Source organism: Heptranchias perlo, chromosome 26, assembly GCF_035084215.1.
Source record: "Heptranchias perlo isolate sHepPer1 chromosome 26, sHepPer1.hap1, whole genome shotgun sequence".
In the NCBI taxonomy this organism is placed as follows: Eukaryota; Metazoa; Chordata; class Chondrichthyes; order Hexanchiformes; family Hexanchidae; genus Heptranchias; species Heptranchias perlo.
In genome coordinates, this window is record NC_090350.1 from 12978385 (window position 1) to 13001158 (window position 22774).

The following is a 22774-nucleotide window of genomic DNA, read 5'->3' on the forward strand; positions in this document are numbered from 1 at the left end:
CTTAGAAAATCATAATGATTGGGCAGAGTCAACATGGGTTTTATGAAAGGGAAATCGTGTTTGACAAATTTATTAGAGTTTTTTTGAGGATGTAACTAGCAGGGTAGATAAAGGGGAACCAGTGGATGTAGTATATTTGCATTTTCAAAAAGCATTCGATAAGATGCCACATAAAAAGTTGTTACACAAGGTAAGGGATCATGGGGTTGGGGGTAATATATTAGCATGGATAGAGGATTGGTTAATGGACAGAAAGCAGAGAGTAGGGATAAACGGGTCATTCTCAGGTTGGCAGGCTGTAACTAGTGGGGTACCGCAAGGATCAGTGCTTGGGCCTCAGCTATTTACAGTCTATATTAATGACTTAGATGAAGGGACCGAGTGTCCCAAGTTTGCTGATGATACAAAGCTAGGTGGGAAAGTAAGCTGTGAGGAGGACACAAAGTGTCTGCAAAGGGATATGGACAGATTAAGTGAGTGGGCAAGAAGGTGGCAGATGGAGTATAATGTGGGGAAATGTGAGGTTATTCACTTTGGTAGGAAGAATAGAAAAACAGAATATTTTTTAAATGGTGAGAAACTATTGAATGTTGGTGTTCAGAGAGACTTGGGTGTCCTCATACAAGAAACACAAAAAGTTAGTATGCAGGTACAGCAAGCAATTAGGAAGGCAAATGGCATGTTGGCCTTTATTGCAAGGGGGTTGGAGTACAAGAGTAAGGAAGTCTTACTACAGTTGTACAGGGCTTTAGTGAGACCTCACCTGGAGTACTGCATACAGTATTGGTCTCCTTATCTAAGAAAGGATATACTTGCCTTAGAGGCAGTGCAACAAAGGTTCACTAGATTAATTCCTGGGATGAGAGGGTTGTCCTATGAAGAGAGATTGAGTAGAATGGGCCTATACTTTCTGGAGTTTAGAAGAATTAGAGGTGATCTCATTGAAACATATAAGATTATGAGGGGGCTTGACAGGGTAGATGCTGAGAGATTGTTTCCCCTGGCTGGAGAGTCTAGAACTAGGGGGCATAGTTGCAGGATAAGGGGTTGGCCACTCAAGACTGAGATGAGGAAGTATTTCTTCACACAGTGGGTTGTGAATCTTTGAAGTTTTCTACCCCAGAAGGCTGTGTATGCTGAGTCATTAAATATATTCAAGGCTGTGATGGAAAGATTTTTGGACTCTAGGGGAATCAAGGGATATGGGGATCGGGCGGGATAGTGGAGTTGAGGTCGAAGATCAGCCATGAACTGATTGAATGGCGGAGCAGGCTCGAGGGGCCGTATGGCCTACTCCTGCTCCTATTTCTTATGTTCTTATGATCTTATGTACCTCTCTGTCCTCTTTTAAGACGCTCCTTAAAACCTACCTCTTGGACCAATATCTCCTTGTATCTCCTTATGTGGCTCAGTGTCAAAGTTTGTTTAATGACGCTCCTGTGAAGTGCTTTGGGACTTCTTACAACATTAAAGGTGCTATGTAAATGCAAGTTGCTGTTGTTGGCGTGTGAGATTTAAATACATCTCCGAGTGTTTAAGTTTTGAAGAGGTAATTTTTCATGTTTTTTTTCTTTTGTGAAGTGATTCCAAAATATCAGTTCATCCTGGTTGCAGTTTGGAGATTTCCTCCTTTCCCCCACTCAGCCTCGTCTCCACTCAGTGTTCTGCCAGGTTGTACCCAAAAATACAAAGGACAGGATAGAACTCCTCAAAACTCCCTGTACCAGAATCAAACCCAATGAACACTGCATTGTAGCCATTAGCAAGAGTGATCTCTTTCAATTGCAAACTACTTAACTCAGAAAGCATTCAGAAGGTGCCCATTTATACACAGCTCTCTTCATAGGACAACCCTCTTGTCCCAGGAATTAATCTAGTAAACCTTTGTTGCACCGCCTCGAAGGCAAGTATATCCTTTCATAGATAAGGAGACCAATACTGCATGAGGTCCAGTTGCTACTGGCCAGCCAATCAAAACCTGCTCATCTACTCTACAGTAAGCTACATGTGTTGGAATTTCGAAAAGAAAATGATTGTTTATGATCCAGATGCAATTAAATAAGCAATGCCCCCCTCCCCCCGAGGGCTCAGCAGGTAATGACCCATGAGTAGCTGGGCTATACAGACTGGGAAGGTGTCAGGTTAGATCGTTCTCCTGCATTGTTGATTGATTTCAGCTGGGGGGTGTGGTAAGGATTCATCAGTTAGCTACAATACCCCTGAGGTAAGATGGGAAAAATTGGCCGAAGTTCCTGCTCCTGATCACTGTTCAGCGATCCCTGCTGGGCGTTTGTGTGTATGGATGTTTGGTAAGGGCGGTGAGGTTCCCCCCGCAGTAGAATAGCCTGGCGAAACACACCGCCTAGGCTGGCACATGGTTAATGACCATTTGTACAAGGCACTACCAGACAACCTGTGTCTGTGAGACTACCCATCAACAACAAATCAAAAGCAAAATACTGCGGATGCTGGAAATCTGAAATAAAAACAGAAAATGCTGGAAACACTGAGCAGGTCAGGCAGCATCAGTGGAGAAAGAAACAGAGGTAACGGTTCAGGCGACCTGAAATGTTAACTAGAATGGTAGCAGCGATAAGGGACTGAACCTTGTGCACAAGGTGACCCTGTGTAGAGAAGTTGGGATTGTTCTCAGAGCAGAGAAGGTTAAGGGGAGATTTAATATCAGATTTAAAATTATGAAAGGTTTTGATAAAGTAGATAGGGAGAAACTGTTTCCACTGGCAGGAGGGTCGGTAACCAGAGGACACAGATTTAAGATAATGGGCAAAGGAACCAGAGGGGAGATGAGGAGAATTTGTTTTACGCTGCAACTTGTTATGAAAGGGCGGTGGAAGCAGATTCAATAATAACTTTGAAAAGGGAATTTGATATGTACTTGAAAAGGAAAAGTATGCAGGGTTGTGGGGAAAGGGCAGGGGAATTGGACTAATTGGATAGCTCTTTGAAAGAGCCAGCACAGGCACGATGGGCCTCCTTCTGCGCTGTATCACTCTACGGAGTTCGATGAGCAGAAATGAGGAATAAGAAGGAGCCAAGGACTGAACTTTGGTGCACAAGGTGACCCTGTAGGGGGTTGAGGGGGAAGGAGAAGCCACTAGAACTTATGGGCTGGCTGTGTTGGGACGGGGAGGATGGGAGAGAATTAGTAGAAAATAAATGGTAGGAAAAAAAAATCTAGACTTCCCGTCTCTTTCCCCAAACAGCCATCATTTTGATAACCTTGTCCCTCAATATCAGATCCAATGAAATATTAAACAGTTAACGAGTTAAAGATTGTCCTTTAAAATCGAATTGGTTCCCATACAAGTGATTCAGTTTTGAGGACTATAAAATTGATGTAGTTGATGGTTTCTGATTCCTGCACTTTATACTGTGCTGTAGGACGATAAAAGGCCATTCAACCCATCCAACCCATCCAACCCATTTTATCACAAGTCCTCTTGTAGCAAACAGCATCTTCCTACCTATTAACCCATATCTCCCTGCTGCCTGCCGAATCACAAGTTGAACCAACCTCCTTTTAAGTGTTTCACTGAGTCAGTACTTCCCTCACAAAATGGAACGGCATTCCATCAGTGACACTTCCAAGTATGTAGAAGTTATTTCTTCAGTTTAGCCCAGAGCTTCTTCGGTTAATCACATCCTCGTGTTTTCCTATACTGTTGTTGCACAAATGATTTCTGTGTCCACAATACCCGTTTCCTTCAATATTATCATGCTTGTTTCATGCCCTCCAATGATATTTTTTTTCCATTTAGAGTAGTTTTGGCTTCTCCTGCCTCTCTAAATCACTCAATATTCTAAACCCAGGAATTGCATCTGTGTTGAGCCTATCGAAAAAATAGTTTTGATTCCAATTTTTGAAATAGCTTTAAGGCTAACAGGGTGCAGTCTCATTGTGAAGTTGCTCATTGTAAACTTGTTTGGCATATTGACTTAAATTATTGCTTGTATTAAGTACTAACGATCAGAAAAGATGTGATCAAGATTTGAGATGCAATTTTTCTTGTAAATGAATATTTGGCAAGATGACCTGCACACTTCAATGAGACTTCCTAGCCTGTTTGTTCAGGGTTCGGGAATGGATTTCCCGTGCCTCTTTATCATTCTGTTTCAACTCTGTAAAATCTTCTCTTTTTTTTTGGATCTGAGGTGATATAATGTAGTGAACATAACTCTTAAGACAATTAGATCAATTAACAAGGCTGGCCAGCCTAATGTCATCTTTTGAATATTCACGTGAAAGACCTTCCCTTATCAGATGCTGTTTTCAAAGTTGAATGTTGGGAATGTGCAGAAGCCGTATGTGTGTTTGTGCGTGTGTATTTGTGCATGTGTATACGTGTGCGCATGTGTTTGCGTGTGCATGTGTATGTTTTGTAAGTTATCAGTAAGCAGCATTATTGATCTGTTGTTGATTATTAGTAGTTATTGATCTGTTGTTGATTATTAGTAGTTATTGATCTGTTATTGATTATTTATTAGTACTGTTATTGATCTGTTGATTTTTATTGGTACTGTTATTGATCTGTTGATTATTGGTACTGTTATTGATCTGTTATTGATTATTTATTAGTACTGTTATTGATCCGTTGTTGATTGGCACTGTTATTGATCTGTTGATTATTGGTACTGTTATTGATCTGTTGATTATTGGTACTGTTATTGATCTGTTGATTTTTATTAGTATTGTTATTGATCTGTTGATTATTGGTACTGTTATTGATCTGTTGTTGATTATTAGTACTGTTATTGATCTGTTGATTTTTATTAGTATTGTTATTGATCTGTTAATTATTGGTACTGTTATAGATCTGTTGTTGATTATTAGTACTGTTATTGATCTGTCCATCCTTCAGTGACCCAGTGTGGGAGATTTTTCATGTCAGTAAATTACAGTTTGGATCTCTCACTGAAACTTGTACATTTTTCTTACAGGAGCAGAATGATCAAAGTTACTCAACTGTAAAAACCGCATCAACAACCGTGACCATTAATAACCTGAAGCCTGGAACACTCTACGTATTTCAAGTCCGAGCTTTTTCATCCACTAACTATGGGAACTACAGCCCAAGCATTGAGGTGCAGACATTAGGGGAGCGTAAGTAACACTGAAAGGAAAAAAAAAATGGGCATTTTTCATTCTGTACGTGTCTACGTTCATGTGCCTGGTGCAGTGTCTGAGTGTTGGCTCTTAGTCTCAACTCATGTTCCTCAGAGCACTGTTAGATCCTGCCATCTATCCAGTGGATAGTCAATGTTCTAATTAGGCACAATATAAAAGGCCAGTTATCCAAATTGGGCAGCTTGTTAATATAATAAAAAATAAATTAACAGTGTATGACCATATTCCTGCTCTAAATCTTTACTACATTTAAGGAGTATTATTGTACTATATTTACAAAGCCTAAAGAGGACTTCAAAGTGTAGAACTCCATTTTATCTACTTCAACAACTAAAATGCTTTGACCTTTTCAAAACGAGTGACTTCAGAACCTAGATATAACTATGCTATGAGATACGCAGGGGTGTCACACTTTAAATAGTAAAAGGAGCAATATCACATACTCAAGTATATCTCAAATCAAGCCTTTAGCACTCAGGCTTGATTTGAGATATACAAACACAGCACAAAACTTCAGGTTTTCTGACTATGCGTACTGTATGGGTTCTATTGAGGGTGTAGAAATTACTGATTTTTTTTTGTTTGGCATATCTCATTTTGTTGCAAAGTCTGTAAAGTTGATCGCCTATTACTGAAACCAAAGATACCCCTTGTATAGACCTTCTGTTGATTAAAACCTTTCGCTACCCCAGAAGCACTGCTCATAATGCACAAGAGTTTAAAGGCAAAGTTGCTCCATTCTGTAGATTACGAAGACATGGTTAGTTAATCAATAAGAATGTGCTTTTATTTTGGACCTGTATGTCTTCCACAAAAGTTTAGATGCAATGAGCTTCGAGATGGTTATAATTATCAGGAAAGCCTGAACAGGCTGGGTCTCTTTTCTCTAGAAAAGGCATTTTTCATTCTGTATGTGTCTATGTTCATGTGCCTGGTGCAGTGTCTTAGTCTCATCTCATGTTCCTCAAAGCACTATTAGATCCTGCCATCTATCCAGTGGATAGTCAATGTTCTAATTAGAACAAATCTAATTAGAAAAGAGAAGGCTGAGGGGTAACCTAATAGAGGCCTTTAACATTATGATATCAAGGGTTTGATAGGGTAGACGTAGAGAAGATGTCTCCAGTTGTCGGGCAGTCCAAAACTAGGGGATCATAAATATTAGACAGTCATTAATAAATCCAAAAAGGAATTCAGGAGAAACTTCTTTACCCAGAGAGTGGTTAGAATGTGGAACTTTCTACCACATGGAGTGGTTGAGGCAAATAGCATAGATGCATTTAAGGGGATGTTTGATAAGTACATGAGGGAGAAAGGATTAGAAGGATATGCTGATAGGGTTAGATGAAGTTGAGTAAGAAGATGCTGACGTGGAGCATAAACACTGACATGGACCTGCTGGGCTAAATGACCTGTTTCTTTGCTGTAAATTCTATGTAATGTAATGTAATTCAGTGGAAGCTCTGCCCAGACAGTGAGTCTGAATTTGTGGCCTTTAGAAGGTGCAGCTGTTACACAGCAGAGAAAAGTGGGACTTTGTGCGAGTCATACTATTCTGCTCTCAGAAACTGAAGTAAAATCCAGACATAGCAACGTTTGATTGGAAAATTAATATAGCTGCAGAATTATTACGATTTGATTTCCATGCAGCAAGTCTTCCAGGAGTATTTAGAATCATCGGTGCTGATGCCTGCTGCCCATTATTGCAGGATTCCTCTATCCCCACCGCACTGCTTCTCACTCCATATTTGGGAGATTTGCTTGCATCGTTGGGGAACAGGAGCTGGCACATGTGATCCAAGATCTTCCCAGAGAGAACGTATCGTGTCCCAACTCATAAATAAATACTCTCATTTGTATCAGCTGCGATTTTAACTCGGGGTGGGGCAGGATGCTAGTCGGGGTGGGGCGGGGGGGGGAGAAACCCCCGCGGAGAGTCGAGTGGAGGCCGGTGGGAATGACGTCAAGGCGGGCAGGCTGGAGTGGGAATTCTTGCGGGACCGGGCGTAGCCGGAGACCCAAGGGAACGGTCTCCGGCATCTGGCTAAAGCTGAGGGTGGGGTGGGTGAGAGGTCTTTCTAAACTGATGCCGGTGTTGGGAGGGAGAGTGAAGGCCAAGGCTGGGGTGACCCAAGGAATCGTTGCGGGGCCCGGAGAAGCACTCCGGCTCCTCCCAGTCCACCAAGAATCCTTATCTTGGCCTCTTTGGCCACTCAGCCGTCTCTCACCAGGTTCCCCAGGAAGTTTTGACACCATGCGGCTGCAGAACATTCTGGAGGGGGAGGGTGAACAGCCAGTTGTCGTGGTGCATATAGGTACCAACGATATAGGCAAAAAACGGGATGAGGTCCTACAAGCTGAATTTAGGGAGTTAGGAGTTAAACTAAAAAGTAGGACCTCAAAGGTAGTAATCTCAGGATTGCTACCAGTGCCACGGGCTAGTCAGAATAGGAATGACAGGATATCTAGGATGAATACGTGGCTTGAGAGATGGTGCAAGAGGGAGGGATTCAAATTCCTGGGACATTGGAACCGGTTCTGGGGGAGGTGGGACCAGTACAAATTGGACGGTCTGCATCTGGGCAGGACTGGAACCAATGTCCGAGGGGGAGTGTTTGCTAGTGCTGTTGGGGAGGGTTTAAACTAAAGTGGCAGGGGGATGGGAACCGATGCAGGAAGTCAGTGGGAAGTAAAGTGGTGACAGAAACAAAAGGCAGGAAGGGAGAGTGTACAAAACATGACCGGACAAATGGTCTGAGAAAGCACGGCAAAGACCAAGGGAAGTCAAGATTAAACTGCATTTATTTCAATGCAAGAAGTCTGATGGGCAAGGCAGATGAACTCAGGGCATGGATGGGTACATGGGACTGGGATGTTATAGCTATTACTGAAACATGGCTAAGGGAGGGGCAGGACTGGCAGCTAAATATTCCAGGGTACAGATGCTATAGGAAAGATAGAGCAGGAGGTAAGAGAGGAGGGGGAGTTGCGTTCTTGATTAGGGAGAACATTACGGCAGTAGTGAGAGAGGATATATCCGAGGGTTCGCCCACTGAGTCGATATGGGTAGAACTGAAAAATAAGAAGGGAGAGATCACGTTGATAGGATTGTACTACAGACCCCCAAATAGTCAACGGGAAATTGAGGAGCAAATATGTAAGGAGATTACAGACAGCTGCAAGAAAAATAGGGTGGTAATAGTAGGGGACTTTAGCTTTCCCAACATTGACTGGGACAGCCATAGCATTAGGGGCTTGGATGGAGAGAAATTTGTTGAGTGTATTCAGGAGGAATTTCTCATTCAGTATGTGGATGGCCCGACTAGAGAGGGGGCAAAACTTGACCTCCTCTTGGGAAATAAGGAAGGGCAGGTGACAGAAGTGTTAATGAGGGATCACTTTGGGACCAGTGATCATAATTCCATTAGTTTTAAGATAGCTATGGAGAAGGATAGGTCTGGCCCAAAAGTTAAAATTCTAAATTGGGGAAAGGCCAATTTTGATGGTATTAGACAGGAACTTTCAGAAGTTGATTGGGAGAGTCTGTTGGCAGGCAAAGGGACGTCCGGTAAGTGGGAGTCCTTCAAAAATGTGTCAACCAGGGTTCAGGGTAAGCACATTCCTTATAAAGTAAAGGGCAAGGCTGGTAGAAGTAGGGAACCTTGGATGACTCGGGAAGTTGAGGCCCTAGTCAGAAAGAAGAAGGAGGCATATGACATGCATAGGCAGCTGGGATCAAGTGGATCCCTTGAAGAGTATAGAGATTGCCGGAGTAGAGTTAAGAGAGAAATCAGGAGGGCAAAAAGGGGACATGAGATTGCTTTGGCAGATAAGGCAAAGGTGAATCCAAAGAGCTTCTACAAATACATAAAGGGCAAAAGAGTAACTAGGGAGAAAGTAGGGCCTCTGAAGGATCAACAAGGTCATCTATGTGCGGAACCACAAGAGATGGGTGAGATCCTAAATGAATATTTCGCATCGGTATTTACTTTTGAGAAAGGCATGGATGTTAGGGAAATTGGGGAAATAAATAGTGATGTCTTGAGGAGTGTACATATTACAGAGAGGGAGGTGCTGGAAGTCTTAACGCGCATCAAGGTAGATAAATCTCCGGGACCTGATGAAATGTATCCCAGGACGTTATGGGAGGTTAGGGAGGAAATTGCGGGTCCCCTAGCAGAGATATTTGAATCATCCACCGCTACAAGTGAGGTGCCTGAAGATTGGAGGGTAGCAAATGTTGTGCCTTTGTTTAAGAAGGGCGGCAGGGAAAAGCCTGGGAACTACAGACCGGTGAGCCTGACATCTGTAGTGGGTAAGTTGTTAGAGGGTATTCTGAGAGACAGGATCTACGGGCATTTGGAGAGGCAGGGACTGATTAGGAACAGTCAGCATGGTTTTGTGAGAGGAAAATCATGTCTCACGAATTTGATTGAGTTTTTTGAAGGGGTAACCAAGAAGATAGATGAGGGCTGTGCAGTAGACGTGGTCTACATGGACTTTAGCAAAGCCTTTGACAAGGTACCGCATGGTAGGTTGTTACATAAGGTTAAATCTCACGGGATCCAAGGTGAGGTAGCCAATTGGATACAACATTGGCTTGACGACAGAAGACAGAGGGTGGGTGTAGAGGGTTGTTTTTCAAATTGGAGGCCTGTGACCAGCGGTGTGCCTCAGGGATCGGTGCTGGGTCCGCTGTTATTTGTTATTTATATTAATGATTTGGATGAGAATTTAGGAGGCATGGTTAGTAAGTTTGCAGATGACACCAAGATTGGTGGCATTGTGGACAGTGAAGAAGGTTATCTAGGATTGCAACGGGATCTTGATAAATTGGGCCAGTTGGCCGATGAATGGCAGATGGAGTTTAATTTAGATAAATGTGAGGTGATGCATTTTGGGAGATCGAATCGGGCCAGGGCCTACTCCGTTAATGGTAGGGCGTTGGGGAGAGTTATAGAACAAAGAGATCTAGGAGTACAGGTTCATAGCTCCTTGAAAGTGGAGTCACAGGTGGATGGGGTGGTGAAGAAGGCATTCAGCTTGCTTGGTTTCATTGGTCAGAACATTGAGTACAGGAGTTGGGATGTCTTGTTGAAGTTGTACAAGACATTAGTTAGGCCACACTTGGAATACTGTGTACAGTTCTGGTCACCCTATTATAGAAAGGATATTATTAAACTAGAAAGAGTGCAGAAAAGATTTACTAGGATGCTGCCGGGACTTGATGGTTTGACTTATAGGGAGAGGTTAGATAGACTGGGACTTTTTTCCCTGGAGAGTAGGAGGTTGAGGGGTGATCTTATAGAAGTCTATAAAATAATGAGGGGCATAGATAAGGTAGATAGTCAAAATCTTTTCCCAAAGGTAGGGGAGTCTATAATGAGGGGACATAGATTTAAGGTGAGAGGGGAGAGATACAAAAGGGTCCAGAGGGGCAATTTTTTCACTCAAAGGGTGGTGAGTGTCTGGAACGAGCTGCCAGAGGCAGTAGTAGAGGCGGGTCCAATTTTGTCTTTTAAAAAGCATTTGGACAGTTACATGGGTGAGATGGGTATGGAGGGATATGGGCCAAGTGCAGGCAATTGGGACTAGCTTAGTGGTATAAACTGGGCGACATGGACATGTTGGGCCGAAGGGCCTGTTTCCATGTTGTAAACTTCTATGCGGACATCCCGATTTTTCTAGTTAAAATTGCATCATGGTGTCGATGACATCAGGCCATGACTTTTAAATGTTAAGTAGGCCCCTGCCTGCATGGGGCGGGGTGCACTCACGAATAATTTTGTTGCCGATCCAAAATGGCATTGGGCAGGAACATGGCGCAAACTACACCCCACCCCCAACTGTCATTTTAACTACCTGCCCGCTGTGTTCGCGCCAGACGGGCTGGGTTAAAATCGGGCCTATAGTGCCCTCATGCCTCTATCAGAAACGTCTCAAAGCATTTCACATGGGATGAATTACCGTTGAAGTGGCTGCTTCTATGCAGGCAAATCGAAGATGGTGCTCCCCTTTTGAGTCTGGCTGCCAGATTCTATGCAGGCAGTTATTTTCTAAATCTAGTGCTGACTGAGTGACAGTCTGTTCTCTCTGATAGACTTAAGTTATGTAATCTGCAAAACATCTTGTAATTCTAATTCTACCATATTTTATTTATATTTTTGGAAAAAAAGTAGAGTAATCGCAGTTTATCTTCTTAATTAAAGATTATGTATATTGCACGTAGAGATAATGTGGAGATAATGAAGCTGAGCGAAATAATTTGCAGCGTAGAAACAGAAGTATATTTTCAGGTAATCTTAAACGTCCCGAAGGGAGATATCTGTGTATGTTGAGTGATGTGACTTGTATTCAGAAACTGTTGGCTGCAGGTCTCTGATGATGACACTGGGGAGAGGATGCTCCACAGACGTCAGCTGCCAATACAAAACAGAAGTAGGGGAGGCCTGAGAGACGACAGGAACTGTACAGGGATTATCATCTTGTAAATGTCAGCATGAGGTGGCAATTGAATTGATTACAGCACCCCCCTTTAAACCTGCTCTCACAGACTTTAGCTGAAGAGCGATAACCCGAAACGTACCAGGTTCTGGCACTGAGTGTACTTGTCTTTCAGCAGCCCCCTTCGATATGCGAAACAGCAAATCATGGTAAAGAGTCATGTGATCAGGTCAGAGAAGCAACGATGGCTTGCATTTATATAGCGCCTTTAACGTAATAACCCAATGTCAATCTTCGCTTCCTTGGCCATTTGGATGGTTGAAATGCAGCTTTTAGGTCCATTTTTTTTTAGCCGCTCAAGTAGTATTTCCCCTCAAAAAATTTTGGTCTATTATGGAGGACCGGAAGATAAAAGTTAAGTTGAAGATTTTACACTTTTTTCTTTAGCAAAAGGAAAAATAACAGAGTTAAGTATTTAAGTTGGAAAATTATTTGAATTAAAGTTAAAATGCTAAAAGTAGGACTAAGGGAATCGTGGGAAAGGGAAAATTGGGGAAAGCACAGCTAACGATTTTTTGCTTTAGTACCAGATATTTCTTTATGTAAAATGGGTGAAATATTAATGTTTCATTGTAATTTATGACTCACTAAATTGCGTAACACACAGTTTTGAAACATGCGATTTGTGACGATGCCATTTTATTAGCGGCCATGGAAAATAGCAGCCAATCGCACCAGTAACAATGATCCTTTAATGTTTCTCGAGCAGCTCCTGAGCCACTTCGCTGATCTGAGTTGAAAAGTTTGTTGACGCAGCTTTAGAGCAGAATTTTCACTTTGATAAACGGGTGGGTTGGGAATGGGGGAGGCTTTGAAAATTGCATCAATTTCAGACTCGTACCCAACCCGCCCATTTCCGGTTTTCACCAGGGCGGGACAAGAGGCAGGCAGGCAGCCAACCTGCTCCCAGGAGGCGGGTTGGTCACTAAAACCTTTCAAGGAGGCTGTGGACCTCCGTTTCAATCTCCACCCCCCCCCACCGACGCGATGACCCACCAATCGTGAACCCCTGAATTCCCCTCCACCCCATGATTGCAGACCCCTGCGATGACCCCCGATCCCCCCTCCCCCACAACGATCATGGACCACAGAGATGACGCCCAAACCCCTCCCCAACTGGTGAAGAACCCCCATGGCTGACTGACTTCCCCCCACCCCGTGACCCTCATTCCTATCGGTGCCCTCCATGCCCGTTCGTGCCCCCATGCCCCCCCCCCCCCCCCCAATCCATACAATGAAAGACTTACCTGAAGACTTACCTTTTCATGTCCTCTAACTGGCTCTGCCCCTGTCCGACTGAGGCCAGCCTGTCAATCAGGCTGACAAGTCGGACGGCAAACCGACAAAAAAAAATAAAAGACGTCCTTACGTCAAAATCGTAAGGACGTCCGGGAACCCGTACTTTCGGGTTAAAGTTACCCCCCCCCCCCCGCCCCCCCCACCGTATTTGTGTAAAATGGTTGATTGAGGAAAAAGGTTAGCGACTGGGACCTGGATTTCCTGGAAGCTGCTGTAATGGATTAATGTGAGCAGACTTTTGATGGCTGATCATTGCCCTCAATCACATTAAGGAGGCAAAGGTGATCACTTTGTCTGCGTTTAAGGACCTTGGAGCCTCTGGAAGAAGTGACGACGTAAAGAAGTGCAGAAAGGGAAGGTATGACTATTACTGTCAAGCAGAAGAATGAGACAAAAATGGAAAAGTAGCAACTGTTAAAGGTATACATAAACTGCACTGACACACAGAAAGGAAGTAGTAAGTAAGGTAGTAGTAGGCCAAATAGTAGGGCCATGTAAATTATGTTAATTGGAAAGATCCACTCGCGTACTTTTAATTTTCCATCTGTTCTCTTCATAGATCAAGGAGAGAACCCAGTGACGCACCTGGAGAGCACCAACTGTCACCACCCCAGATACACACACACAGCAGCGGGGGTTTCCAGTGAAATTAAGGAGGAAATACAAATAAGGCAGCCAGCACCAGTGATGAAGAGGTAGCAGTGGTCAGGGCTGATGAGGAGCCAGCCTGCATTAACACAGAGGTTCACTTCTTTGGGAATCTTTCTGTACCTGGTTTGTATTGGAGGCTGGGACAACATCAAACTTCTATATGCACAACGTTGGAAAGTAGTGTGGTTAGGTTGGACCAACAGTTATCTGCGGCACAGTCTGCTTTGAGCATGTGGCGTCACCAGCATTTCTGCTTTGGGACCTGGGTTATGCCGGACACGGCCAGAGTAGGAGCATCTCTCATGGACGTTCCCACTGCTGCTGCTCAAGTCTGAGGTCAAAACTGCAAGGCACAATCACGGGCTGCTTCAGCTGACTTGCAGTGCAGTTACAGGCAACTGTGAGGGAACGATTTCCTGAGACCTCACAGATTTCCTGTCAGCTTCACTCACGCAGATCAATGGGCCTTGTGAGCAGATGCCTTCCAGCTGTGCAATGCGTGGAGCAGCGCTAGAACAGCCAATTGGCAGTCATATCACAGAGCCCTGCACAATTTACATAGGAACAGGAGTAGGCCATTCAGCCCCTTGAGCCTGTTCCGCCATTCAGTTAGATCGTGGCTGATCTGTACCTCAACTCCACTTACCCACTTTGGTTAAAGTAGGTACTATCTCTGAAAAGAGTAAGGGCACAGCGACTCGAGGAAAGGAGGTCCCCAGCTCTTATCCAGGCCAGATAGTCTCCAGTGCAGGTTGTGGGCTTTCTGTATCCTCCGCAACAGACAAATTGTGTGCCACCAGTGTTACCCCATCATCTAGGGAGCATTTATTCATAGGGCACATCAGCGAGCAACGCAACACACAGCGGGCAAGTACGCTAGAAAAACACATCAAACACGTCCACACTCCGCACTGAAAAATCTAATAAAAATTAATTTCACTTTTAATAAGTCACTGTCTTATTCTTTCTTTTGTGCAGAAAATAAAGTGTCGGATTCCTGTGATGTCCCATGTAGAGAAATGTCAGGGGACTGGTGGTTTTCACAGGCCACTAGGTACTGTTCGGCATGTCTTCATGACCCAGCCACAGTCACAGTCACAGCCCCCTCGTGCTTTTCTGCTATACCCAGCTAGCTGACTATGTTGCAGTACACCCACTGCCTGGGGTAGTCCCACGCTGTGTGCCTGCTGCACCCTGCTATCCTCCCTCTCCTCCTGCTCCTCCTGCTCCTCCAATCTGCTCTCGGGATAGAAAACTTCACAGTAACGCTCACTTCTTTCACTGCTGACGTACTTCAGAATCTTCCCCTTGTTTAAACTCACTGACGCAAAGCCTGACCTACAGTTATATACTTACTTCTCAATTTAGCTGTGCAGTTATGGAATGCTGAACAAATTTGCCACTAAATGACCTTAACAAGCCCTTAAAGAAAGACACTTTATCTCCGACAGCTTTTTTTCCGTCCTTTCTCACTCGCCTCTTAAATCCTTTTATTGGAGGTGCAGGTAAATTCACCAACATTAATCAGGCACACCTAGCTCATAAGCATCTTCTGCTAATACTATCCCACTCATTGCTCTCCTCTACCTTTTCTCCGGAATTACTGAAGAAAGAAAAATATAGCCATTAGTGATTATTTCAATAGCTTAGGGTTGGGGACCCTTCAAGCTTGAAAGCTCCCAATACAGAGCAATTAGGAAAATGAGGGAGGGAGACCTGATAGATCAGCAGTGATGGCCTCCAGGATAACAATAGTCTCTCGTGATGCATTAAATAAGTTGGATATTCATAGTATGTTACAGCACAGAATGCAGCCATTCGGCCCATCTGCCACTGGAAACATTTTCTCCTTATTTACTCTGTCAAAATCGTTCATAATTTTGAACACCTCGATCAAATCTCCCCTGAACTTTCTCTGCTCTAAGGAGAACATCCCCAGTCTCTCCATGTAACAGAAGTCCCTCATTCCTGGAACACATTCCACTAGTTCCCAAGGTGCAGACTTTGCCTTTGTTATTTGTACAGATTTTAACCCCGATTTTAACTGAGGGCGAAGGGTTGGGCATGGAGCCTACGGGGCGAGTTTTAAGCTCACCCTGGCTCGCCAATGTTTGACCTGGGCCATTTTAGCTCCTGGGCCTTATTTAAATATACCTGGCCCGACTCTCGCTCGAACCCAGATTCAGTGATGTCAGGCCGGTGGACGGGAGTCAGGCGAGTGTGGCGGTAGGCCCTGGCCAGGGACCCACAGGAACGAACCCAGCAGTCAGGTAAGTGGTGGGGGGGGGGGGCTACATGACCAGGTTCGGGAGACGGAAAGCCCGGGGCCCTAGGTTTCCTGATAAAAAGTCACAAGGCCAGTGAGGATCAGATGTGAAGGGCATTGGAAACATTATATGGGCAATAAATGCCGGCCTTGCCAGCGACGCCCACATCCCGTGAACGAATAAAAAAAAAAAAAATTATAACTGCCCTGCATGCCCTGTTCTCATCGGGTGCAGAACGGGAGGTTAAAATCAGGGCTATTAAAAAAAAATAGTTTCGTTTCCCATTTTAACGAAGATTATTGGAAGTGTGGAGAACGCTTTAATACTCTCCATTATGTCACACGAGCTGCCATGCATATCTCCCCAGAGCAGATAATTTGCTGCCTTGTAAATCCCTGAAACAGGGATTAAGGACTAAATTGACATGGTTGTCTGAGCTCCATCACAAGTCAGGAGATAGTGTAAACATTCTGCTCTGTGACTGAATACGGATGCACAATATTCAGATAGACATAACTTGTTGGCCATTGTGACAGAGAAAGAACAAGCAGCTCTTCCCACTTCAGTTGCATGTTGCCGGGAAGCATTTAAACAGGATGGTTTGGCCATGTGGTGTGAGGACCACAAGTAACAGTCCTGGTTGAGGTGCTGTAAACTTGGTCGCACACTTATGTTAATTCAAAATTCAAAAAACAACTTTCTAATCTTAATTAGTTGAGGGGATGGAGGGATTGGATTATGAGGAGCGATTATGTAAATTGGGCATATTCTCACTGGAAAAGAGAAGGTTGAGAGGTTGCTGTTTTTCGGATTCTGAAGGGACGATATAAAGTAGACCGTGACAAGCTACTTCACCTTGTCCAGAACATTAGAACCAAAGGACACGCTTGAAGGGGGGTAAATTCAAAACTAATCTGCAGATAGAATATTTCAGTGAGCGAGTGGTCAATCTATGGAACAGGCTCCCCAGGGCGATGCTGGAAGCAGTTTGTATTGATGAATTCAAAGTAGATAGGTTTCTTTCAGAAAATAACAATTTGGGATACAGTATATGAGTAATTTGGGACATGACATATGGTAAGTGTAGCATGTTTGGGAGGAACAGGTGACTTTGAACCTATGGTTCCCAAATCTCTCCACCACTGGGGGTTTTCCACCTCATGTCTGGGTCTGTTGACTCATTGATAGAGATTGATTGCTATGATTAGTCAACAACCCCATTATCATTGTAACATGTGACTGTCAGGGTGGTAGAAGGCGAACGAGATGGACCTTGTTCCTATCTACATCTTGCAATTTCTGTGTTCCTATTTTATTCTATTGAATTGCCCAATAATTGCGAAATGTTACAGAAGGGAGATGACGATCCGTCTCCCTGGGTTGTCCCATCAGTCACGTACGAGCATACGCAGAATGACAGGAAAAGGTGACACTGGCCTATCCAGCCTGTCCCGTCCAGATGTCATGCCACCTACATGCACCATCTCTGTATAAATACAAGTCTGTCTTTCTTTCTCTCTCTGGCCTCGATATTAACCGGAGGACGGATCGGTGCATGGAGTGGGGGAGGGCCCGAAACAAGCAACTCATCCGCCAGGCCGCACTTACATTTGATTGGCAGGCAAGTCGGCGAATCGCGTGGGAAGCAGGCCACCCGCCCACCTGCTACCTACCATGCAATTTCCATCAGGAATCCCAGGCTGCTATTTAAAGGGTGAACACACCCCTTAAAGAGAGGTGGCATTCACTCAATGTGAACCCAACTTTTGGCTTCTGCAAGATTGGCTTCCAGATTTCCTGAGGATTTCCTGAGGTCTCCCTGGAGGGGATGCTCGCAGCAGTGAGGGCCAGGAGGGAAGTCCTATTCCCACAAAGTGGCAAGAGAAAATCAAACGGTGTCACCAGGAAAGCCTGATTGGAGGTGGCAGAGGAGGTCAGCAGCAGGAGTTATCACCCCGAGGACCTGGATTCATTGACATCCCTGTATGTGGAAAGGTCAGGACACCATTTCCCTTCCGCATCTCTTACACTGCACCTGTTCACAGTCCCTTTCCTCCCACCTCCATCATTCAGATCAATCACCGACCCTCCATCACTTCCCTCGCCACCAATCGCAAGGCCTTACAATACCTCATATAATCGCTCGTGTACCTCGCGTTTTGCTTACCATGACCGGACCCCGGACGTCCACGTCTCTGTCCTGCTCAGCAGAGCTAGGACAGGATGCCACCCTCTGAAGGAGTCATCTCCTGGTCTGTCCCCGCCACCGGTACCTGCTCCTGCTCACTTGCGCTCTGTCTCTCAGCAAGTACAGGCCCCTCTAATTCGGTATCTATCACCCCACACCCTCTCCGCCCCCTGGGTGCCAATGTCTGCCCTGGTGCTTGGGACAGGTGTACGGTCCCTGAAAGCCAGCTGGGCTAGACTGCCCTGGCAGCAGCTGAGGAGCTGCAGTCTGAATCTGTGCCCAGGCAGACTTGAGCTTCCAGAAATCACCGGCCATGGGCATTTCAGGGGCCCTAATGTGATCTCTACCAGCTCTGCTGAAGCCACTGGGGGAGCACCTTGTAGGAGTAGCAAAGTTGGTAAACCTTTTAAAAAAGGCACTACGGGTTGATATGATTTGACGCAAATGATTCTGTCTGGGTACTCATTAACATCTTCCTCAATTTGGTGTGCAGAGTGTTTGTAGCGCAGTTTATGAGCTTGTTTTCTCATGAAGTCTTTGATGTGAAAGTTGGCCGAATGCTTGCAGTGTTAGAGAATGCAGGATTACGAGAGTGGTGACTGAGTTGATCACGACTGCAAGGGCCATTGCTTCTATTGTTACTGGAAAGTGATCGAGCTGCTCAGTGGAACTGTTGCTCAATAAAAGCATCCCTTGCATCTTTACCCATGCGGTCGCCAACAGGCCATTCTTCCTCTGCCTCAGCGTCGCATTCGCCCAGCTGCTCCTCATCGGAGGATAAGTCTTGAGGCCCATCTGCCTCTCGATCTCTGATCCTATCTGGATGATGATGTTGGGTAGGACGCAGCAGCCTACTATTATTCAGGAAACTCTGTCTGGAGCATATCACAAGGAGACTCCAGACCTATCGAGGCACCTGAGCTGTTGCTTGAGGAGCTCAATGGTGAACCCGATGACCCTCCTTGTGGTGGCTTTGCTGTCGTTGTATCTGATCTGCTGCGGCGTGGTGGGGTTGCAAGGCGGTGTCAGTAGCCGTGGCTGGAGGGGTTTTCCCTTGTCCCCGATTCCATCCTCGAACATCCCTGCCAGGTTTGAACAGTGTGTGGGGGGGGGGGGGGGGGGGTGGGGGGAGGCAGTTGACTGCCGCACGATGAATGAATCATGGCAATTGTCCAAAATCTGGGCACAGGCTTGCATTATGCGTCAGTGTGGTCACATACAAGCTGAACATTGATGGAATGAAACGTCTGGAGGTTCATGACAGCTCTTGGCTGGTCCTGAGGTACCCTAATGGCACCCTGGTGGAAGCGAGCCATTACTCCGAATCCCAAGGACCTCTCATTCTGACTTTTGTCATCCATGAGAAAGAGATGTATTGGCTCGCTTTTGCAAATAGTGCATTGGTGACTTGTTTGATGCACTTGTAGAAGCCGACTGCACGATTATCTAGATGTCCCCAGTAGCACCCTGGAAGGATCCTGAGGCATTTAAGTTAAAAGCGGTAGTAACTTTGACAGCCATTGGAATGGCATGACCTCCTGGTCCAGTAGGCAGCAGGGCTTGCTGTAGAAGGCTGCAGAGGTCAGCCACTACCTGGACAGGGGGCGCCACCTTTGGCACTGCTCCTCAGACAGGCCGAGAAAGGTCACCCTTAGCCTGCAGACCCTGTTGGTGGGTAAGGCCTTCTGCGAGCAGGCACCCTCGCCCTGCTGCCTTCGGAAAGGTCCAAGTGCAGCTGCTCCTGCATGTTAAAAACTGTCCTTCCTGCACCCAGTACAGTGCAGCTAGGGCAGCCCCCATCCTTGTCTTTTCCGGCTTCTTGAGGGTGAGTTACCAAAAGCCCCTTCAATCGTAAGCCTAAGTGCATAAAATGAGCAATTAGTCAACTGCTGGAACACACTGAATACAACAAGCTCAGTTACACTCGGATGCAACTGGTCTGAGTGCCTGCAGCTCGTGGTCACTTCTACAACCTATATAATCTGCTTCCCCCAACGGGCTGGCCAGTGGTGGAACATCCATCTTATTTTTGTTAAAATGGGTCGGAATTACATCATCGGACCCTGGTTTACATGGTATTAATGAGGATCTCATCTGCCTGCAGCAAGAGCCTCGGCCCACTTGAAAGTCAGTGCAGATAAAATGTCACAAGGCAGGAATGGAGCGGCCTGGAACCGGTAAACCGACTCACAGGACATTAACCCCTCCCACGCACTATTCCTGCCGGAGAGGTGGGGGTAAAATTGGGCGTTCTCTCTCTCTCTCTCTCTCTCTCTCTCTCTCTCTCGCCTTTTGTTGTCTTTCTTTCTGTTTGTCTTTTTATTTTTCTTTCTGTGTGCATTTCTTTCTGTCTCTCTTTCTGCCTTTCCGTCTCTCTCTGCCTTTCGTTCTGTCTTTCCGTCTCTCTGCCTTTTGTTCTGTCTTTCTTCATCAGGTTTGTTATAGCTGACAGTTTGGAAGGACAAACAGGGTGTAGCAAGGGGCAAGTGAGGAACAGCCACCAGTGTGCAAATATCTCTCGACGACAGCTAGGAATTATTAAGAAATTCAGTGGGACTCTGCCCTTAACTTGGTTTCATAGTAATCCCTGACTATCAAATGATGGTCTAAACCATCTCTGTGAATTATGGGCACAACAAGCTGCACAGAAATGAGCACAAAAAATTAAAATAGATTTTTTTTACCTCATTGCCTAAATCATTACTAGAAGCTGTAATAAGCATCAAATTGAATCATTAATGATGTGTATTATACGTATGCCCATTAAAAGCAAAAACACATCATTTTGCATTTTAATAAGATTTTGTTCAAGGCAGTTCGGTCTGCAAATGGATGTTATGTAGCAAATCAAGACAATTTGAAGCCTTGTTAGCTTTCATCTTTTAAAAGTAGACTCGAGAGCATGTTATGTGGTTTTCTTCAACACTAAATGAAGGTTAGGGAATTGCTTTTTCTTCAATTTGTATAATAAATAAAAATACATGTGGAAAGGAGGTTGTTTCTCTAAATATAACCTGTTTTATATACCATCTCACAAACCTCGCGAATTGTTTTACACAGTGAAATGCTTTGAAGTGTGGGCTGATGTGCCAATCATTTCATTGTGTAGGCAAACACAGCAGCTGTTTTGTGCACAGCAAGATCCCACAGTGGAATTCTCTGCCACACACCGTTGTTGAAGCATAAATCCTTTTAAAACAACATTAGGAAGTTGTTTGAAAAGATGAATATTCTAGAGTGAGCAGAAGAGTGGGATTAGACTAGGTGATGCTGTGTAGCAGACTTGATGGGCCAAATAGCCTGCTTTTGTGCTGTGAAATAGCAATGAGGTCAGTGACCATATATTTGTAGGGGGGGGGGTTTTGGTGTTGGTTGATGGAAAAATATTTGCATGGATTCCAGAAGTATTCCTTACTTTCTTTGATTAGTGCCATGGGATCTTTAACATCCATCAGAACCGTCAGTCAGCACCTTCCATATTGCAGTACTCCATTTAATACGACTCAGGAATGTTAGCCTTAGCGATGTGCTCGAGCCCTGGGATAGGGTTTGAATCCATAACCTTCTGACTCACTGGGCAAGAGTGTGACCAACTGAGCCAACCTGACACTTTACTATTTGTTTATACCTTCTTGGCCTTTTGAAGAAAAAGAAAGACTTACATTTCTATAGCGCCTTTTTGAAGTGTAGTCACTGTTGTAATGTAGGAAACACGGCAGCCAATTTGTACACAGCAAGCTCCCACAAACCACAATGAGATAATGACCAGATAATCTGGGATAAATATTGGCCAGGGCACCATGGAGAACTCCCCTGCTCCTCTTCAAAATAGTGGCATGGGATCTTTAATGTCCATCTGAGAGGGCAGACGGGGCCTCAGTTTAACGTCTCATCCGAAAGACGGCGCCTTCGACAATGCTGTGCTGAAGTGTGAGCCTAGATTTTGTGCTCAAGTCTCTGGAGTGAGGCTTGAACCCACAACCTTCTGACTCAGAAGCAAAAGTGCTACCGCTGAGCCACGGCTGACACCCTCTCCCTCCCACATACACCCCCTGCCCCCAGAAACATGTCCTTCTCGTCACAGCTTGTTTCAGTAGAGATGGCAAGATGGTGAAGGACACAGAGTTCTACGTGGTAACTGCGACTGCCGATGGATGGGAAAGATGTGTTTCTTGTGGTGAGCGGCAATTTCCGATCTGTGCCAGTTTCCCTTTGGTGAGGCACTCCACCTAGTGGCCTGGCTGAAGAATTGAGAGGCATATTTAAGATCGGTGTACTAAGTTGCCCTGTGATTCAAACCTGTAACCTGGATCATGAAGTTTTGACCAACACAGTTGGGCCACTAACTGAGTAAGTTAAGAAAGATGGACCTTCCACCTATTTCAGTAGCACAGTGAAAATTCTCCAAGATCACCTTGGCAGTTCTAATAAAGGGGGCCAGAGACAAGCACAAATCAGACCCCATAATAGGCAGATTCAATGTATTGTCAAGAAATCTTTGGGCTACCTTGGAGTATCTAAAGGTTTTTAAACATGCAGGTGCTGCTGGAATGTTTGCCCTCACTCTTTCCCGATAGATTCACTCTCTCCACCACCGGCGCACAGTGGCTGCAGTGTGTACCATCCACAGGATACACTGCAGCAACTCGCCAAGGCTTCTTCGACAGCACCTCCCAAACCCCCGACTTCTACCACCTAGAAGGACAAGGGCAGCAGGCA

The 22774-nt window shown here is 45.0% G+C and overlaps 1 protein-coding gene across 2 annotated transcripts in view; it reads left to right on the top strand.

Annotated features, from left to right (window-relative positions):
* Positions 1–22774, top strand: part of LOC137342512 (ephrin type-A receptor 7-like) — a 362022-nt gene that overhangs the window by 259124 nt on the left and 80124 nt on the right. For both annotated transcript variants that reach the window (XM_068006436.1, XM_068006435.1), the window contains exons 5-7: positions 4960–5126; positions 8720–8724; positions 9327–9358. In XM_068006436.1, the coding sequence (XP_067862537.1) occupies positions 4960–5126; positions 8720–8724; positions 9327–9358 (204 nt within the window). The remainder of the gene's footprint in view (positions 1–4959; positions 5127–8719; positions 8725–9326; positions 9359–22774) is intronic.